At 41.6% G+C, this 20044-nt stretch overlaps 1 protein-coding gene across 1 annotated transcript in view; it reads left to right on the forward strand.

The window, feature by feature from the left end:
- The window catches only part of LOC132832642 (zinc finger protein 271-like), a 100871-nt gene that overhangs the window by 51249 nt on the left and 29578 nt on the right, over positions 1 to 20044 (forward strand). Inside the window, exons 4-5 of the mRNA XM_060850723.1 lie at positions 36 to 148; positions 4700 to 5662. Coding sequence (XP_060706706.1) covers positions 36 to 148; positions 4700 to 5662 — 1076 coding nt within the window. The remainder of the gene's footprint in view (positions 1 to 35; positions 149 to 4699; positions 5663 to 20044) is intronic.

Genomic DNA, 20044 nt, shown 5'->3' on the forward strand with positions numbered 1-20044 from the left:
TAAGGAAATTCATTGTTCTCTCTTGTTTATGACAGTGGACATTGAGGGAGAAGATCAGGATGAAGTCAGATTCTCCTCCATTCCACCAGTCAGTTTCCCAAGCTTCAGGAAGCTGATGTTGCTCCAGAAATATTTCAGCAGCAAGATGGTAACAGAGTAAGAAGCTCCAGCCAGATCCCCTCTGCTCTGTCTGTCCTCTTTTATTTCTCTCTTCTTTTCTCTCCCCCTTCTGCATTTGGTGAATGGAGGAGCAGGCGAGTTCCTTTGGCGAATCCTAGAGCAGCAGCCAGCGTGTGGAAGCAGTCTGGACCAGAGGACGGCATGTGGGGAAACAGTCCCAGAGCACCAGCCGTTGCGTGGCGGCAGTCCTGGAATTTACCTTGAAGCAGCTGAGAGCCGGTACAGAATGGACTGGAGGCTTGGAGCGGAGCTGGGACAGGTTTTGGACTGGGATCTGATGCGGGTGGTCAGACCATGTCTGGACACCCCTGCGCTGCTGCAGTGTAATGTTTATTGGAAATTTTTTGTCTGAATGTAATATCAGTCCTTTGACTATGTCTTATTTTTAACTTATTCTTTAAATAATGTGAAGTAATGCTGCTTGATTTTATTCCACTTTTGTATCTAAAATTTGGATCTAAGTACTTGTACCTAAGATGGGGCCATAAGAGCAGCCATTGTAAAACTTTTCACTGTACTCCTGTACTTGAGTACACGTGACAATACAAGGATAGTATATATTCTACTCTATTCTAAATATTTGGATTGACTGTGAGAGACGTCAATCAGAGAGCCCACCCACTCTGCCCATTGTCTCCTCTTCCTCTTCCAGAGCTGGTTCACTTCCTATAGGGACTGAAAACCAAGTGAGGAGATGGTGAGTGAAGGAGCAGCTTTTATACAAATTGTATCCCATAATATCCACACCAATCTTCAGGCAGTCTGACTATCCTGTGGGTAATCAGGGGTGGAAATGTCCCTTATGCTGTGTGAGAAGATCCAGCTGAGAGAGCTGTTTACTCGGTGCTTTGTGCTGAACTGTGTGACTGGAGCTGTGTGTTGGATATTGAGTGTGTTTATTGGAAGCATTTCCCTCTGATTTCCAGGCTGAGTTTTGTTGATGGCTCATTCCTGAATATGAGAAAGTGAAATGTCATTGTCTGGGAGGTGTAGTGTGTCTGAAGCTTCTTACTGATTTCCGAATGTTGAGTTCTGTGTGTTTGTTGGGACCAGGTTATTATCCTGTGAACTGTAATTTATTCAATTTCTCTAATCGAAATTTGGCCTATTAGAAAGCTGACGAGAGTTGCCTCTTCAGGAACAGTATATTGGACTCAGGCTGTGACACTTAATATCTCAAGCATGTCCCACCATTCAGTGAGATCATGGTGCATCTGTCATCAAACTCCTTATTCCTGCAGTTTTGCTATATCCCTTCAAACCTTCAATGAACAAAATAAAAAATCAATCTCACATTTAAAAAGTATTATTAATCACCTTCATTGTCACAACATGACTCTCCTCCAGGATAGGTGGAATAATAATCTGGACCTTCTGGCTTTGTGGTAGGGACACTGCCCACATGCCACCAGACCCCTATTTAATCCCAGATTGAATGTCATCATTTAACTTAGTGTCAGTTGGGGTTTGTGAAAGTGAGTTCCAATCTTCTCTAACTCTTTGTGTTTCCCCATTTCACTCCTGAAATGAGTGCCTCTAATTTTTAGACAGTGCTACTGGTCCAAGATTCCACAGTGAAAATACTTGCCCTTCATTCAACTGATCTCTACCACATAAAATTTCAAAATCTTTGACCTGATTATCCCTAAACTTTAAATGCTATGAAATATAATGCTAGTTGTTTAATCCCTCCTTGTAATGTAAGCAGTCCTGAGACCGTTTGAGTAAACTCGTCTTTTTTGGAGTGGCAGCAGTGACTTGTGGGGTACGGGTCAGTGTTTGGACAGTACACATTAATGACTTTTATGAGGAAAGTAAATGAAATACTGTATATCCAGATTTGCACATGATCTGTGAGGAGTATGCTGAAATGCTTCAGTGTGATATAGACAAGATGAGTGAGTGGGCAATGCCTAGCAGATGAAATGTAATGTGGGGATAAATGGGAGGTTGTCCACTTTAGAAACAAAAATAGAAAGACAGATTATTATCTGAATAGCAACAGATTGGGAAAGGGGAGGTGCAATGGGACCTGCATGTCCTTATATATCAGTCACTGAAAGTAATCCTTGGGGGTACTGCAGGTGGTGAAGAAGGCAAAAGATGTGTTGAAAGTGGGAGAATTTGAGTGCAGGAGCAGGGGTGTCTTATTGCAATTGTACAGGGCCTTGCTGAGACCACGCCTGGAATATTGTTTGCAGTTTTGCTCTCCTTATTTGAAGAAGGATGTTCTGCTTATGGAAAGAGTAGTAAACAAAGGTTTACCAGACTGATTCCTGGGAGGGCAGGACTGATATATGAAGAGAGATTGGGTTGGTTAGGGCTATATTCATGAAGGATACACAAGAATGAGGGGGATTTCATTGAAACCTATAAAATTGTCACATTTCTAGGCAGGATAAATGTAGGAAAGATGTTCCCAATGACCAGGGAGTTCAGAACCAGGGAGCACAATCTTAGGATATGGTGTCAGCCATTTATAGAGTCATAGAGATGTACAGCATGGAAACAGACTCTTCAGTCCAACTCGTCCATGCCAACCAAATATCCCAATCTAAACTAGTCTCACTTGCCATCACCCGACCCATATCCCTCCAAACCCTTCCTATTCGTATACCCATCCAGATGCCTTTTAAATGTTGTAATTGTACCAGCCTCCACCACTTCCTCTGGCAGCTCATTCTATACAGGTACTACTCTCTGCATGAAAAAGTTGCCACTTAGATCTCTTTTATATCTTTCCCTTCTCACCCTAAACCTATGTCCTCTAGTTCTGGACTCCCCAACCCCAGGGAAAAGACTCTATTTATCCTATCCATGCCCCTCATGATTTTACAAATCTCTATAAGGTCACCCCTCAGCCTTCAATGCACCAGGGAAAACAGCCCCAGGCTGTTCAGCCTCTCCCTGTAGCTCAAATCCTCCAACCCTGGCAACATCCTTTTAAATCTTTTCTGACCTCTTTCAAGTTTCACAACATCCTTCTGATTGGAAGGAGACCAGAATTGCACACAATATTCCAATTAGGACTGAGATAAGGAGAAATTTCTTCACCCAGAGAGCAGTGAACCTGTGGAATTCTCTGCCACAGAAAGCAGCTAAAGTTAAAAGATAGAATATTTTCAAGAAGGAATTAGGCAGTTCTTCGGACTAAAGGCATAAAAAAAATGGAGGGGAAAGTGGGAACAGAGTACTGAGTTTGTTAATCAGTCATGATCATATTGAATAAAGGAGCTAGCTATATTTCACTTAGACTTCATTACTTTCACCCTTACTCCAACCCCCACCATGAACCTTCGACTCACTATTTCACTGCCTCTCTCAGCATTTTGCGAATCTGGGTTTTACTTCTTAATACTCTCTCCTTGTTCCCATGCACTTGTGGAGTTAGTTTCAAGCCTTCTCACTAGCACAAGCAAAATACAGAACAAGAAACTCAGCTGTGTTCAGGTGTAATCTGTCTCACTTGTACAGGTACCATTTTTCCCAGATCCGAGATTAGATAGGGTAGACAGTGAAAGTCTTTTTCCTAGGATGCTGACATCAGCTTGTACAAGGGGGCATCACTACAAATTGAGGGGTGATAGATTTAAGACAGATGTCAGAGGCAGGTTCTTTACTCAGAGAGTGGTAAGGGTGTGGAATACACTACCTGCTAATGTAGTCAACTCAGCTAAACAATCCTTAGATAAGCACATGGATGATGATGGGATAGTGTAGGGGGACGAGCTGAGAATAGTTCACAGGGTGGCGCAACATCGAGGGCCGAAGGGCCTGCTCTGCGCTATATTGTTCTATGTTCTATCCAGTCCCAGAAATCAAATACGTCCCTTCTGCACTTTCTTTCTGCCACATACGCACTTGGACATAGCATTGGGAGTAATCTGGAGATTACATTTGTGGTCCTTCTGGCTAACATTTTTCCTAGCTCCCTAAATTTTGATCGGAAACCCACATCCCCTTCCTACCTAGGTGACGTGGAACAGTCTCAAGCTGAGGAGTCAGCTGCTTCAGCAAAGGAGGAGAGGGAGTTCGGGGAAATCATGTTTCTTTTTCCTGTTTTACAGAAGGACTGCACTGTACTACAGCAGATAACACAGAGAGGGTAGATCCTGAACATCACCAAAGGAACAACTGCACAACTGTGGGAAGGCATCTAGTCCTTTCAGAGTATTGTTCAGCACAGAGAAAGTTAGGCAGTGAAACTATCATCTGGAAACCGGTTGGGTCAGGGGAGCTTTGACACATCATCAGATCTATAACTGGTCAGTGGTGTGCAGCCTTCCATCAGAACCAACCTTTCTGAAGGTTCGGCTGTGGGTGATCGGTCAGGGTGAGACCGGGAAGAAATGTGAGTGACTCCAAGTGTGGTGAGAGCTTCAATCATTCATCAAGCCTCATGAACCACTGACTCATCCCAACGTGTGAGAGATTGTTAGACAGTGAGGTGTGTGAGGAGAGCTCTACACACTCCGAACATTCCCCCAGAACCAGGTGTATCTATTGTACAATCTGTTAGCAGAAGGGAAGCTACATGGAAGAGAAACCCTTCAAGTGTGAAGTATGTCACCAAGGTTTTGCACGATCAGCAACACTCAGAAATCACCAACGTATTCACACTGGAGAGAAACCTTTCAAGTGTGAAGTGTGTAACAAAGGCTTTGCACAATTATCAGGCCTCGTGAATCACCGGGCAATCCACACGGGTCAGAAACCCTTCATCTGCAAGGTATGTGACAAATCATTCTTGCAGTCATCAACCCTCCGCCGACACCAACGTAGTCACACTGGAGAGAAACCTTTTATGTGTGAGGTGTGTGAGAAATCATTCTCCCAATCAGGGATCCTCCGCACACACCAACGCATCCACACAGGAGAGAAACTCTTCAAGTGTCAGGTGTGTGAAAAATCATTCTCAGACTCATCAAGACTCCTGCTTCATCACAGGATTCACACAGGGGAGAAACCATTTGTATGTGATGTGTGTGAGAAATCTTTCACACAGTCATCTACGCTCCATAAACACCAACGCATTCACACGGGGGAGAGACCGTTTAGGTGTGAGGTGTGTAACAAATCCTTCTCACGGTCACAAAATCTCCGTGCACACCGACGTATTCACACAGGGGAGAAACCGTTCAGGTGTGATGTATGTCACCAGGATTTTGCACAATTGTCAGGCCTCGTGAATCATCGGCCTGTTCACACAGGGGAGAAGCCCTTCACATGTGAGGTATGCGCTAAGTCATTCCCGCAATCATCAACCCTCCTTGTTCACCAACGCATTCACACTGGGGAGAAACCATTCAAGTGTGAGGTGTGTGAGAAAACATTCTCAAGGTCATCATACCTCCTACTCCATCGGAGGGTTCACACGGGGGAGAAGCCCTTCACATGTGAGGTGTGTGATAAATCGTTCTCACAGTCATCGACCCTCCGCAAGCACCAACGTGTTCACACAAGGGAGAAACTGTTCAGATGTTAGACGTGTGACTAATCAGTCTCAATGTTAGTAAAAGTACATCTGCTTGGAGGAAACACCATTCCCTTGTCCAACAAATTGTCCTCAAAGGCATGGAACTTAATGCTCCATTGTCAAGGGAGTAACTCTTGAACTTTGTGAGGATTGTGATAAACCTTTTGTTATGATTCTAATCCTCCATATCACCACAGGCTGTTCTTGGGGAGACATTTTCTACTTATGATGTTTTGACATTGACTGTGTGCAAGCTATGTGTATGCTTGCACATTTGTGCACTCAAAGGGTGGGAAGGAAACAGCAATGCAAGTGGAGGACCCACAAGGTACCACCGAAATTGTTACCATTCTGTAATCTGAGTGTGAAGTCTCAGTCTCACTGTGCAGGATGTTCAGTGGGACTGAGACACAGAACAAGAAGCTGTTTTCACTCCCATCAAACAACTAGTGATGACATCACCAGTGCTGAGGGATGATGATGTAACAATGGAGTCACCCTGCAGTGTGATGTCAGTGAAACAGGACTTGGAGTAACCCCCAGGCAGTGAGGACAACCCGCTGTGTTTGTACCCAGAGGGTTTACACAAACTGAACAACACTGTACACAGATTGAGAAACAGAGTCTGGATATTGTTTTTCCTTGTGAAGTTTTCGATCTTCTTTGGGAGAGAGGAAAAGAGAAGGTAGCATCTGACCAAAAGACAATTCAAGTATCTTTTTCAAATCACTTTGATCCCCTCCAAAGCATCTGCAAAGGATATTTCTTCATGTATAGAGATATCGCTGGGAAGTGAAGGACAAGCTAGGGAAGCAGATGTACATCACTGATGTGCTGTCTGGAGCTGCACTTCCTCTGAAGGAAGTTAATACCAGTGTGAAATACCAGTATTCCAAATTCAACAAGAAGCAGCAGCATGACATACTCTGGAAATTATCAACTCACCCATTCATTGTTGAATATCTGAAGGCACACTTCAGTCATCATGACATTCCTGATCAGTAAGAATTACCTCAATTCACGAGTGAAGAATTCAGACTTCCTGAATGATTGGGAAACTCACTTTTACACGATCTCCAGTCCAATAGGCTAACACAGTGGTAGAAATTACCAAAAGAATTATCAAAAAATTTACTTTATCCAGTTGAGATGTGTCCAAGGCAATCTTAGAGAGAAGAAACAGATCACCTGAAGACATGGACAGTTATCTGGTCCAACGATTAATGTCACACCTCACTCAGGAACTCTTCCGATAATTAAAATATGAGCAAGATTGGAAGGAGTAACAGGAGTAAGTGACACCATCAAGTGAAACATAAGCGAATGTCACTTTGATAAAGATACCAAATCATTGTCAGAGCTGACTGTGGGAAAGCACGTCAGAGTGCAAACGTTCATTGCACTCGATAAATATCAGATCCTTTGGCAACTTGAAAGCTGCAGAGAGAAATTGTCAGCTTGATCATACATGGGGAAAGTGACAGCCAGATCTGTCATCACAAATATACACATCTACATGCAAGCAGAAAGTCAGCTCCTCTACAGGAAACAACTGATGAGGCAGAGCTAATTTCACCAATGGAGCAAAGAACTGAATGACTTTCTGTCCTGGAAGACAACCATTCCCCCAAAACAATACATAAAAATCAACAGTGATAATTGTCACAACAACAATACTTGCAATGGCAATAATATTCTACAGAGTTAATATCACCTCAGGAACCAGTAGATACTGAAGGAACAGCTAACAACAACAAACATGAGTACAACAAGAAGACCACAATACATTAAAGATTGAATGCAGTGCATGGTTTGGATAGACAAAAATCAGAACAGACTAGAAAGAACAAACAATCTTTTCTTCATGTGTGATAATTTTCTTTATTGACTATATATGTGCAGTAACTTGCAACCAATAGTCCATGCAAATTGCTAACAATAGATTTATGAAATGGGGAATGTTTGGATCAATACTTTTTATACTTAGCTTGTCGTGTTCATGTGACCTTGATGTCATTGCAAGTAAAGGTTTGAGAGTGATCCAAGTTTAAACACCATATGGAAAATTGAGAAGTGGCTATTAGTGGGAATAAGAGTAGGGGGAGTGTTGGTGGTGATGAGGAGTGTTCTATGACAAAAAGAAAAGCCAGCTAGCATCCAGCCTCGTTTCTGAAGAAGAGCCATCTTGAGCTGAAATGTGAACTCTGTTTCTCAACTTAGGTGTGTTAGAAACAAAATCAATAAAATTTAGATGAGACCACCAAAACTGGAAACAAGACAATTTAATCTACGATCTTGCAAGCAAGGGCATCAAATGCAGAAGCAAATGAGCAATAAATATTCAAACTAGTATATAGATATACTTTTGAGCTGCATGAAGTCACCTCTTGTAATTCCTACATTACCCAATCAACTTTATTCTCTAACTTGTGATCTGGTCTTATTATTTCCCCCCCCTTCCCCAAGTTGGCGACCCTTCCCTCTGTAAGTGTTGACGTAAGGAAGATTCTGCTAAACTTGGATCTTTGATGTTCCTTTCACTTTATTCGTTTTACTTGTAACATCTTCCATTGTTCATAGGTACATTCCATTCCTGAACATACATTGTTAAAATGTATCTTTTCATGCCTGGTTTATGCATTTCAGTTGTCTCAGCTATTTTGCTGAGACTATTATTTAAAACATTATGATGAAAGAATTATTTGCTTTAATAATTCTGCACTAAAGTTAGTATGTAATTATCCAGAATTATTCATTAAAGATAAAGACACACTTCCCCAATGCTTGCTTAACTGATATTTTTTCTTGTACCCTTTTTCTGCACATACACTCTCTTGCTTTTCTATTTCTGCAAAAACAACCCTTCACCGTTTCTTACAGGCGCAACCTAACCTGCTGAGAAGTTCTACCACTGATTTGTTTGTATGTTACTTTTTAAAGCACAGAAACAGACCATTCAGCTCAATTGCTTCCCCCCTACTTTATTTAATCTTCTCAGCAAATCCTTTTATTCCTTTCTCCCTCAAGGACTTACCTTCCTATCAAATACATCCAAGCTATTTCCTCAACCATTCCCTGTGGCAGGAATTTCGACATTTCCATCACTCTCTTGGTGATGAAGTTTGTCCTGAGTTTTTTTCTTGGATTTTGTATTCACTATCTTATATTGATGAAGTCTGCTTTTGAACTCCTGCACATAAGTAGAAACATCTTCTTTCTATTTATCCCCCAAAATTCTTAATTTTATAATTCATTATTTAATTAGTCATTCTTCAGCCTGTCATTACTGAGGTGAAGGTGCTGGCCTGTTCAGTCTTTTCTTGGAGTTAGAATCTCTTCATTCTCATCCAAATCAATGGTTTTTACATGTTCTCCACTTTATTGATATCCTTTGTCAATATGAAGATCAGAACTGTGCGCAAGGATCTAGGCAATTTCAACAGAACTACTCTGCTTTTCAAGTTTCTTGTTAAATGGCCCGTGGTACGGTTGTGTAATATTTTGTTTTTTGAAGTGAACTTTTCTCAATTATGGTGTAATGAACAAAACTTAACTTATTAAATTGTACTGTTTAAAGTTTATTGGTGTAAATTCTTAATTTGCATGTGAAATAGGGTGTCATTGATTAAGTCTTCAAGTTGGTATTTCAATCAGTGTGAATACTATGATATAAATTTAAGAAATAAATGCCGGTGTGTATCAAGGTTTACAGGTTGGACTCACATTGCAGCTTTGCTGTACTGTGTGTTGAGCACTTAACATAAAATAAAAGCCATGACTGATACTGTTTGGCTGGAAAAATGATCTTCAGATCAGTCTGGAGTCAAAAGAGTACAGATTTATGGGACATTGTTGTGGAGAGGCCTCCTCCTTCATTCTTCTAAACTCCAATGAATAGAATCCTCACTGACTCAGTCAGTCCTCATATGTTAGTCCTGCAGCTCAGGAATCAATTCAGTAAATTTTTGTTGCATGACCTCTTCGGCAAAAATGTCCTTCCTCAGATAAGGAGACCAAAACTGCACACAATATTCCAGGTGTGGCCTCACCAATGATGTGTACATTGCATCGAGACATGTTTGTTCCTGCCTTTGAATCATTTCACTATGAACATCAACAAACAGTTTGCCTTCTTTACTGTCTGCAGCACTTACTGCTTACTTTCATTGACTGGTACAGAAGGACACAATACAGGCATACAGCATAGAAACAGACTATTTAGGCCAACCAGTCCATGCTGACCATAATCCTAAAGTAACCTAGACATCATTGTCTGCACTTGACCCATATCCCTCCAAACATTTCCTATTCATGTTCTTAACGAGTACCCGCATCCACCACTTCCTCTGGAAGATCATTCTACACAGTCTGTGTAAAAAAAAAATTAGCTGTCATGTCTTTTTTAAATCTTCTCCTCTCATCTTAAAGAAACTACCATTTATATTATCTATACCTCGCATGATTTTATAAATCTCTGTAAGGTCACCCTGACCTCTGTCAAACACCAGGTATTGAACATTCTACTCTCTCAATTTCCAGGCATCCAAATAATATCTTCTTTTTGCTACCATTTGCTCACATTTATCAATATTATACTGCATCTGCCATGCATTTGCCCATTCACTCAGCCTGTCTAAATCAGAATGCAGTGTTCTATATCCTCCTGAAAGCTCAGCCTGCTATTCAGCTTTGTGCCATCAGCAAATTTTACTTAATTATTTTGATGAGGAAACTAAATAAACAGATAGCTGGGGTTCGAGTACAGATCCCTGCCATTCAGTAAAGGACCTATTTATTTGTACTCTTTATTTCCTGTCTGGCAGCCAATTTTCTATCAATGTCAGGACAGAATATTTAATCCTATGAGCTTTAATTTAACTCATTACTCTCTTAGGGGAGACTTAATTAAAAACGTTCTGAAAGTCCAAATAAACCACAAGCACTGGTTCCTTCTGATCAACTCTACTAGTTACATCCTCAAATGATCACAGTACTTCTATCAAGCATCTAAATCGAGGAAATCACACTTATTTGACAGGCCTCTGTACGCACAATAGGTCGAACAGCTCCCTATGCATGTATCACTTCTGTGATTTAATGTGGTAAATCCACAGTGTTGTTAGAGAGGGAACTGAGACAGCAGCTGTAATAAGTGAGGTTTTATTCAGATGGGACAGTGACAAGTTTAAATCCCCACCTGATCTGCTCAAAGTCACCTCCATTTCCCCGGTCAGTTTCCCAAGTTTCAGGAAACTCATGTTGCTCCAGAAATATTTGGGTAAAAAATGAGGTCTGCAGATGCTGGAGATCACAGCTGCAAATGTGTTGCTGGTCAAAGCACAGCAGGCCAGGCAGCATCTCAGGAATAGAGAATTCGACGTTTCGAGCATAAGCCCTTGATGAAGGGCTTATGCTCGAAACGTCGAATTCTCTATTCCTGAGATGCTGCCTGGCCGGCTGTGCTTTGACCAGCAACACACTTGCACCAGAAATATTTGGATTGACTGTGAGAGACGTCAATCAGAGAGCCCACCCACTCTGCCCATTGTCTCCTCTTCCTCTTCCAGAGCTGGTTCACTTCCTATAGGGACTGAAAACCAAGTGAGGAGATGGTGAGTGAAGGAGCAGCTTTTATACAAATTGTATCCCATAATATCCACACCAATCTTCAGGCAGTCTGACTATCCTGTGGGCAGTCAGGGGTGGAAATGTCCCTTATGCTGTGTGAGAAGATCCAGCTGAGAGAGCCGTTTACTCGGTGCTTTGTGCTGAACTGTGTGACTGGAGCTGTGTGTTGGATATTGAGTGTGTTTATTGGAAGCATTTCCCTCTGATTTCCAGGCTGAGTTTTGTTGATGGCACATTCCTGAAAATGAGAAGGTGAGGTGTCATTATCTGGGAGGTGCAGAGAGTCTTAGAATTCTTATTGATTTCCTGTTTTTGAGTTCTCTGTGTGTTGGAAGCTGGTTATTATTCTGTGCATTGTAAATGGTCAGTTCATTGTGATTATTGGGATCTAAATGTTTCTTGTCTTTTCAAATTGCTCCAAGACATCCAACTGAAATTTCGCTATAACCTGCTCAGAAAAGGAAACATTTTTTTTATATGCGGAGTCTTTTCATGGTCAAAGCACGTAACGTCCAGTGAAGCATCGTCAAGTGTGATTGTTATTTAATGCCGACAGTAAACATGTGTACAACAATGTGATCATGACTGGATAACTATCAGTCTTTTCTTCATTGTTTTGCAATACAAAATTTGAGTATTGCTGAAGGCAGATATATTTTGGGTCGTATAATGGAGCAGCAGAAGGTCATTCGATCCTTTGAGCTGCTTGACCATTCAATATGATCATGGTTGGTCATCCATCTCCGAGCCCTGTTCATGCTTTCTCCCATAGCTTTGGTCCTTTTAGCCCTGAGTACTGCATTTACCTCCTTCCTGAAAACATTGTGTGGTTTTGCCTCAGTGCCATTCTGTGGCAGATAATTCCAGAGGCTCACTAGTCTCTAGGTGAAGAAATTGCTCCTCATCTCAGTCCTAAATGGCATCCCCAAATCCTTAGAGAGTGACCAGATTCTGGATGCTATGGACATCGGGAACAGACTTCCTGCATTTACCCTGTCTACTCCTGTTAGCACTTCCTTCCTGTTTCTCAGCTCCAACCAGGCAGATTCTAATTCAGGAACTGCATCTTGGTCAAGGGCTATGAAACTATCTTTGACCAAGACTGCTACACCCCTTCCCTTTTTACTCACTCTGTTTCTGCTAAAAATACTAGAGACCAGGATAGAATATCGAACTGTACAGCACAGGAATGAGCCCTTTGGCCTATGATGTTGTGCTGAAAATGACGCCAGATTAAACTAATGCCTTCTACCTGGGCTTGGTCCATATCCCTCCATTCCTTGTATATTCATGTGCTTATCTAAAAGTCTCTTAACTACTCCTATTATATTTGCCTCCTCCATTATCCCGAGCAGCATGTTCCCGAGGGGTACTTGCCTTTCACCACTTGCCCTTCACATCTTCTTTGAACTGTCCCTTGTCACCTTAAACTGCCCCCTAGTATTAGACATTTCAACTCTGGGGAAAAAGATTCTGACCATCAACTCTATCTATGCAGCTCATAATTTTATACACTTCTGTCAAGTCTCCCCGCAGCCTCTGCCAGTCCAGAGAAAACAACCCAAATTTCTCTCACTCTCCTGACAGTTCATACCCTCTAATCCAGGCAGCATCTTGGTAAACCTCTTCTGCACCCACTCCAAAGCTACCACATCCTTTAATATGTAATGTGGCAACTAGAAGTTAACACAGTACTCTTAAGTGTGGCCTAACCAAAGTCTTATAAAGCTGCAACATAACATCCTGACTCTTGTATTCATTTCCCAGATAATAAAGGTAAGCATGCCATTCGCCTCCTTTACTACCCTATCTACTTGTGTGGCCACTTTCAGGAAGCTATGGACTTGAACCCTCTGTACATCAATGCTGTTCAGGGCCCTGCCATTAACTGTGTACTTTTCCTTAACATTTGATCTCCCAAAGTGCAGCATCTCACACTTACCCAGATTAAACTCTATCTGCCATTTCTCCATCCATATTGCAGCTGATCTGTATCCTTTGACAACCTTCTATACTGTCCAAACTCCATGGATTGTTTTATTGTCCCATCTATATTTTCATCCGGATCATACATATATACAGCAAGGGTCCCAGTATGGATCCATGTGGAACACTACTGTTCACGGACCTCCAGTCAGAAAAACATCCTCTGCCTTCTATGGACAAGCTTCTGAATCCACGAGGCCAAGTCACCATGGGTCCAATATATCTTAATCTTCTGGATGAGCCTATCATGATGGACCTTGTCAAAAGCGTTACTAAAATCCATGTAGACAACATCCACTGCTCTACCCTCATTCATCACTTTTGTCACCTCCTCAAAAAATTCAATCAGTTTAGTAAGACATGACCTGCCCTGCACAAAGCCATGCTGACTGTCCCTCATTAGTTTTTCCAAATGTTAAGTATTCAGTCCTATTTTGCCTTGAGCCAAATTTTTGTCACAGCCACAATATCATATTCCCCTGGAACAATTTATGCTTCCAGTTCTCCAATTCTATTTAATATACTCCCTGTATTTACAAACATACAATTTTACCCTCCTCTTATCTCTTCCTTTCCTATCAGAAGCCAACCATTTCTTTGTTCACTGTCAAAACTGAAGGCTTCTCTCACTCCCTTTTCAGCATTCACCATTTTTTCTCTTTTGACATCTCTGGTACTTCCAAACTAGGCCCATTTGTCAATCCACCCTTCTGCCTTGCAAGTTTAAATCTACCCCCAGTTCAACATTTACTCTCTCAGCCAGGAGATTCGTTCCATTTCTGCTTAGGTGAATCCTACCTTTTGTAACAGCTTTCCCCATTCCCAAAAGTGATCCCAATGTCCAAAAATCTAAAATCTCCCATTTACACCGTCCCTCAAGTGACACATTTACTTCTCTCATCTGTCTTTGCCTAAATGGTGAAGCTCATAGTACAGATAATATTTCTGTCCTTTAGGGCAGGAAAACTGCTGTCCTTGACTAATCTGGCGTATGTGTGACTCCAGACCCACAGCCAATGTGGTTGACTCTTAATTGTCCTTGGTGTAGTTAGGGAGGGGCAATAAATACTGGCCTAACCGGTGAAATCCTCATCCCACGAATGAATAAAAAAAGTTACTGCCCTTTCAGTCATGTGATTCAGCCAATTCCTTAACTCCTAAAACTGATCCTGCAAGACCTCCAAGCTATTCCTTCCTATGTCATTGGTTTCTACATGAACCACAACCACTTCCCAAAATTTATCCAGCCATTTGTTATGTCTCGAACCCATGCCCCGGGAAGCAAAATACCATACTAGACTCAGGATCTCAGCTGCAAGCTAAAAGTGTTTCTCAAACTATGAAGTCACCCGCTACTGCTACCTTTTTAATTTGCCTAGCAGCCTCTCTCTCGTTTTACAGAGTGGCCTTGGGCAATGTTGCCATGTGTTTTTTCCTCAAGTCATCCACTCCTGACTTAGTCATATTGCTCACTAAATAAGCATTTAAAATTTCCTACATGTTGGACAGCTCCAAGGGGTTAGTTAGCTGGACCTGCTATCTCTTTTCTTTTTGGTGAATGGTCACCCACTCTCCTGCCAAGAGTCTGTTCAATTTCAGCAGGAGACCCCTGTTGAATGTTCTATAGTCCTTTTTGCCTGCTTGTCACATTGTGGAATGACCATCCTCTGACACAGTTTACATGCCCCATACTTTACAAGCTTTCCCAGAGTCCCCGCCATGTTTATTAGTCTGGGTGATGTACACTGCTGAGGAATTGCTGTTTCTTAGCCACAAATGCATTTTTTAACAGCCTTTTTTTTTGTTGTTCAAGGAGGAGGAAGATAGGGAAGCAAAGTAATGTTTGTGGATTCACCGTTCTTTAACTCTGAGACCTTTGCATTTCCCTTCTCATTTGTGGTGAGCGAGCTGACTTCTCCCAGAATCTTCAATTGTTTCACACTACCACCCTCTGGATGCTCACTCTTCTAATGGGTGCTGGGTTCTCCAGTGTTTTTCTCAGTTTTCTGGCTGCCAAATGTTTCTCTATCCTTGTTAGTACACTACTCCAAATGCCATGAAATTTATAGAATCATAGAATGCAAAAGAGACCCTTTGGCCAATCAAACCTATACCAGCAAAACTATACTAAATCGACAGTAATCCTACATTTTAGCACTAGACACATAGCTCTGAATGTTATGACATTTCAAGTCAGCTAACTGCATTTTAAATGTTGTGAAGTTACCTACCTCAACTACCGTCCCAGACAGTGCATCCTCTGGGTGAAAAACATTTCTGTCAAAAAAACCTGTAAATCTTTTGCTATACACTTAAAATAATGCTCCCTTGTTAACCCTTTGACTCAGGGCAACAGTTGTTTTCTATTCACCTGTCCATGTCCCTCATAATCTTATACAACTCATCAGGTTCCCCTCGATCTTCTTTGCTCCAAAGAAAATAACTCAAACCTATGCAGCCTCTTTTCATAGCTAAAGCTTTCCATTACAGGCAACAGCTTGGTGAATTTCCTTTGCAGCCCCTCCAGTGTAATCATATTTCTTATAGTGTACATAGTACTTCAGCTGAGGTCAAACCAAGTCCTGTACAGCTCCAATAAAGCCTCCCTGCTCTTATGATCTCTGCTTGAACTGATAGATATCTTGAAACCAGCCAGTTGCGATATTATTATACATTTCTGAGCAGGTGGGACTTAAACATGAATCTCCTGGTACAGAGGCAGGGACTCTACCATTGTCCTACAAAAGTCCTTGCCTGAACTGATTTTGGCAAGTGTCTCATATGCCTTCTTAACTATTAATATCTTCTGTTACCTTCCGGGATCTGTGGATAAGGTCCCAGGATCCCTCTCCCTAATGTTTTGCCACTTATTGAGTACTCACACAATGTATCATCTCTCACTTGTCAGGATTATGTTCCATCTGCCTCTGATCTGCCCATTTGACCAATCCTTTTACATGCTCCAGTGAGCTAACACTTGCCTCTTCACTGTCAACCACCAGCCAATATTTGAATTCTCTTCAAAGTTAAACCTCCCTCATTCTCAGCTACATTGTTTATATATCTCAGAAACAATAAGGTGCCCAGCACTGATCGCTGCGGTATTTTACTGTACACCAGATACCAATCATACCACGACCTTCTGCCACCACGCTCTGTCTCCTGCTACTGATTTTGGATCTATTTTGCCAAGTAACCCTGGACCCCATGTGCTTTTACCCTTTTTTTTTCAGTCTCCCATGTGAGACCTTGTCAGAGGCTTTGATGAAATCCATATAAGTTACATCAACTGTACTACCCTCATCTCCACACTTGGTCACCACTTTGAAAAATTCAACTGAATTTGTTCGGCATGACCTCCCTCTGGCTATCCTGATCAAACCTTGCCTGTCCAAGTAAAGACAAACTTTGACTTTCAGAATCTTCCCAATTATTTCCCTAACACTAATGTGAGACTCCCTGGTCTGTAATTCCCTGGTTTATCTTGAAAAGTGGAGCTACATTAGCTGTCTTGCAGTCCGCTGGCACCTCCCCTGTGGCTGGAGAGGACTTAAAAATTTGGGTCAATGCTGCTGTGATTTCCTTCCTTGTTCCCGCCACAGAAACCGAGGATGCATATCATCCAAACCAGGAAGTAGGAAGTGTCCACTGTTAAATCCCGTGATGGTACTGGGCCTTTAAGAAAGATTTGTTCTGCGCTGTTTCTCTTGCTGAGAAGTGTTGCCACAGTGGTTCCAAAATGCCTGCTCCGAGAGAGTGGGTAAACAGCTTTGGGCTCCCTAATTTCTTTTTTAAAAGAAACACGTGTGGATGGAGTAAGGCTTTCACAGACCCAGGGTTTCAGTTGGGCTTTGGAGTTGATGCTTGAAGCTAATAATTATAGCTCTCTCTCTCTGCAACAAATAACTTGAGTTCTGTCTCTGCTGCTAGATTGTTTCTTCCGGTGTTCCTTTTCTCTGGGCTGGAGGAGATAGCACAGGAGGAAAATCTGTTTTGCTGAATTTGCCTTTGCTGTGGGTATGTTTATGGGATACTGCTATATTGTAACATTTGATGATTAGTAGTTAAATATTATTTTAAGTAGTTCAATAGAGTTAAAGTTTTGCCAATTCTTCTTTGTTTCTATCTTAATTATGTTGTAATAATAAAATGTGTTTTTGCTTAAGACCCAGTAGTGGACCAATCAAATCTGTGAGGTGATGCATTGCAAGGCCACGTATAGGTAGAAATTATTCAGTGAATGGCAAAACCCTTAGGAGTATTGATATGCAGTGGGATCTGGGTGTGCAGGTCCACAGCACAGGTAGATAAGGTAGTAAAAAAGGCCTATGGCATGTTTGCCTTCATCAGAAGAGGCATTGAGTATAAGGTAAGTTATGTTGCAGCTTGATAGAAATTTAGTTAAGCCATATGTGGACTTTATGTACAGTTTTGGTCACCACACGACCAAAAGGATGTGAATGCTTTGGAGAGGATACAGAAAAGGGTTACCAGGATGTTGGCCAGGAGATTTTAGCTATGAAGAAAGGTTGGATTGACTGGCTTTGTTTTCACTGAAACACAGGAGGCTGAGGGGCGATCTTATGGAAGTTTATAAGATTGTGAATAGTACGGATAGAGCGGAAAGTAGAGGCTTTTCCCAGAGTGGAGCAGTCAATTAATAGGGGACACAGGTTCAAGGTGGGGGGGGGAATGCACTGCCAAAGGAGGTTGTAGATGCAACACAATAGCAGCAGACAAGAAGCACCTGGACGGATACATGAATAGGAAGGGAATAGAGGGATATGGATCCTGCATGTGAAAACAGTTTTAGTATGGAAGGGCAAAATGTATAGGTGGAGACTTGAAGGGCCGAAGTGCCTGTTACTTGGAATCACATCTGGAACAAAGTGCCTTTAAATAAAATAAAACATTAGGCTCTAGCCTATCTCCTTGATATATTTTGAGGGGGTTTGGGTGGTCCATAACAATCTGCAAAAATACCTCCTCACTCGTTATATCAATCTGCTACAGAATCACACAGTCCACCTTTCCAAATTCTGTCCCTATATCCTCCTCCTCCCAAGTGAAAATAGATATGGGAGACAACTTTAACAGCTTTAGTTTTACAAGCCAATCTTTTTGTGGGACTTAACAAAACTATCCTGAAAGTCCAAGTAATAAATATCTACCTGCTCTCTTTCTAAACTCTACTAACTATATTGTCATGAAATTCCAGTAGATCTTCCAATTTCTTTTTCATAACACCATGCTGACTCTGTTATTCTGACACTGTTTTCCAAGTGCTCTGTTCGTAAATCTTTTATAAAGGACTCGAGCATTTTCCCCACTAGCAATGTCAGACTAAGTGGTCTATAATTCCCTGTTTTCTCTCCAACTCATTTTTTTTTAAGTAGTGTGTTATGTTAGCTACCCCCCAATCCAAAGGAACTGTTCCAGAGTCTATGCAACCTTGAAAGATGACCAGCAATGCATCTACTATTTCTAGGGCCACTTCTAGGATGTAGCTTATCAGGTCCCTGGGAATTTATAGCATTCATTCTCATCAACTTCAGCAACACCATTTCCCCAGCAGTACTGACTTCCTTCAGTTCTTCCATCTCATGAGCCACTGTGTTCTCCAACATTTTTGAGACATTATTTGTGTTCTCCTTAGTGATGACATAACCAAATTACATATTAATCAGTCTGCCAACTCTTTGTTCCTCAGTAAAACTTTCCTCATTTCTGACTGTAAGGAACTTACATTTGTCTTCACTAATTTACATCTACAGAAACGTTTACAATCAGTTCGTACGCTCTCTGCAAGCTTACTCTGATAATCTATTTTCCCTCTCTTAATCAATCCCTTTGTTCTCCTTTGCTGAAATCTAAGCATTCCCAATCCTCAGGTCTACTGCTTCTTTCAAGCAGTCTATTATGCCCCTTCTTTAACTATCCTGAATTTCCATGTTTACCATGGTCAAGCCACCTTTCCCATTTTATTTTGAAGCTTACCATCTTGCTATTAGGCAGCATGGTAGCTCAGTGGTTAGCAGTGTCGATTCACAGCACCAGGGACCAGCCTCAGGAGACTGTCTGTATGGATTTTGCATGTTCTGTTCATGTTGGGATGCAGTGGGGTACTACAGGGATCAGTGCTTTGTACCTTATTATTTGTGATATTCATAAATGATGAAGATGAGAAAATGGGGAGAGCGATATGTAAGTTTCAGATGACACAAAGATTGGCTGGGAAGTTGACAGTGAGGAGAAAGAATGGGCTAAGTTATAGGAGGTGAAAAATGGATTGGTTTGCAAATGACACAAAAATAGGTGGAGGGACAGATAGTGTTGAGGAAGCAGAAGTCTGCAAAAGAATTTAGTCATGCTAGGACAGTGGACAAAGAAATGGCAGATGGTATATAGTATAGCAAAGTATAAGGTTATCTACTTTGGTTGAAAGAATAGAAGTTGGAGTACTTGCTAAACAGGGAAAGGCTTTGGAAATCCAAACTGCAAAGGGACTTGGAAGTCCTAGTTCAGGATTCTCTTAAAGTTAACATGCAGTTTTAGTTGGCAGTTCAGAAAACGAATGCAATGTTAGCATTCATTTCAAGGGGGCTAGAAAACAGGAACAGAAATGTATTGCCAAGGCTGTATGAGGCTCTGGTCAGAACGCATTTGGAAGCAGATTTGGGCCCTAAGGAAAGGTGTAGAGGGGATTTAAGGAAAATATTTTTTACCCAGAGCATGGTGGGGGCCCAGAATGCACTGCTTGGGAAGATAGTTGAG

The sequence above is a fragment of the Hemiscyllium ocellatum genome, chromosome 35 (assembly GCF_020745735.1).
Source record: "Hemiscyllium ocellatum isolate sHemOce1 chromosome 35, sHemOce1.pat.X.cur, whole genome shotgun sequence".
In the NCBI taxonomy this organism is placed as follows: domain Eukaryota; kingdom Metazoa; phylum Chordata; class Chondrichthyes; order Orectolobiformes; family Hemiscylliidae; genus Hemiscyllium; species Hemiscyllium ocellatum.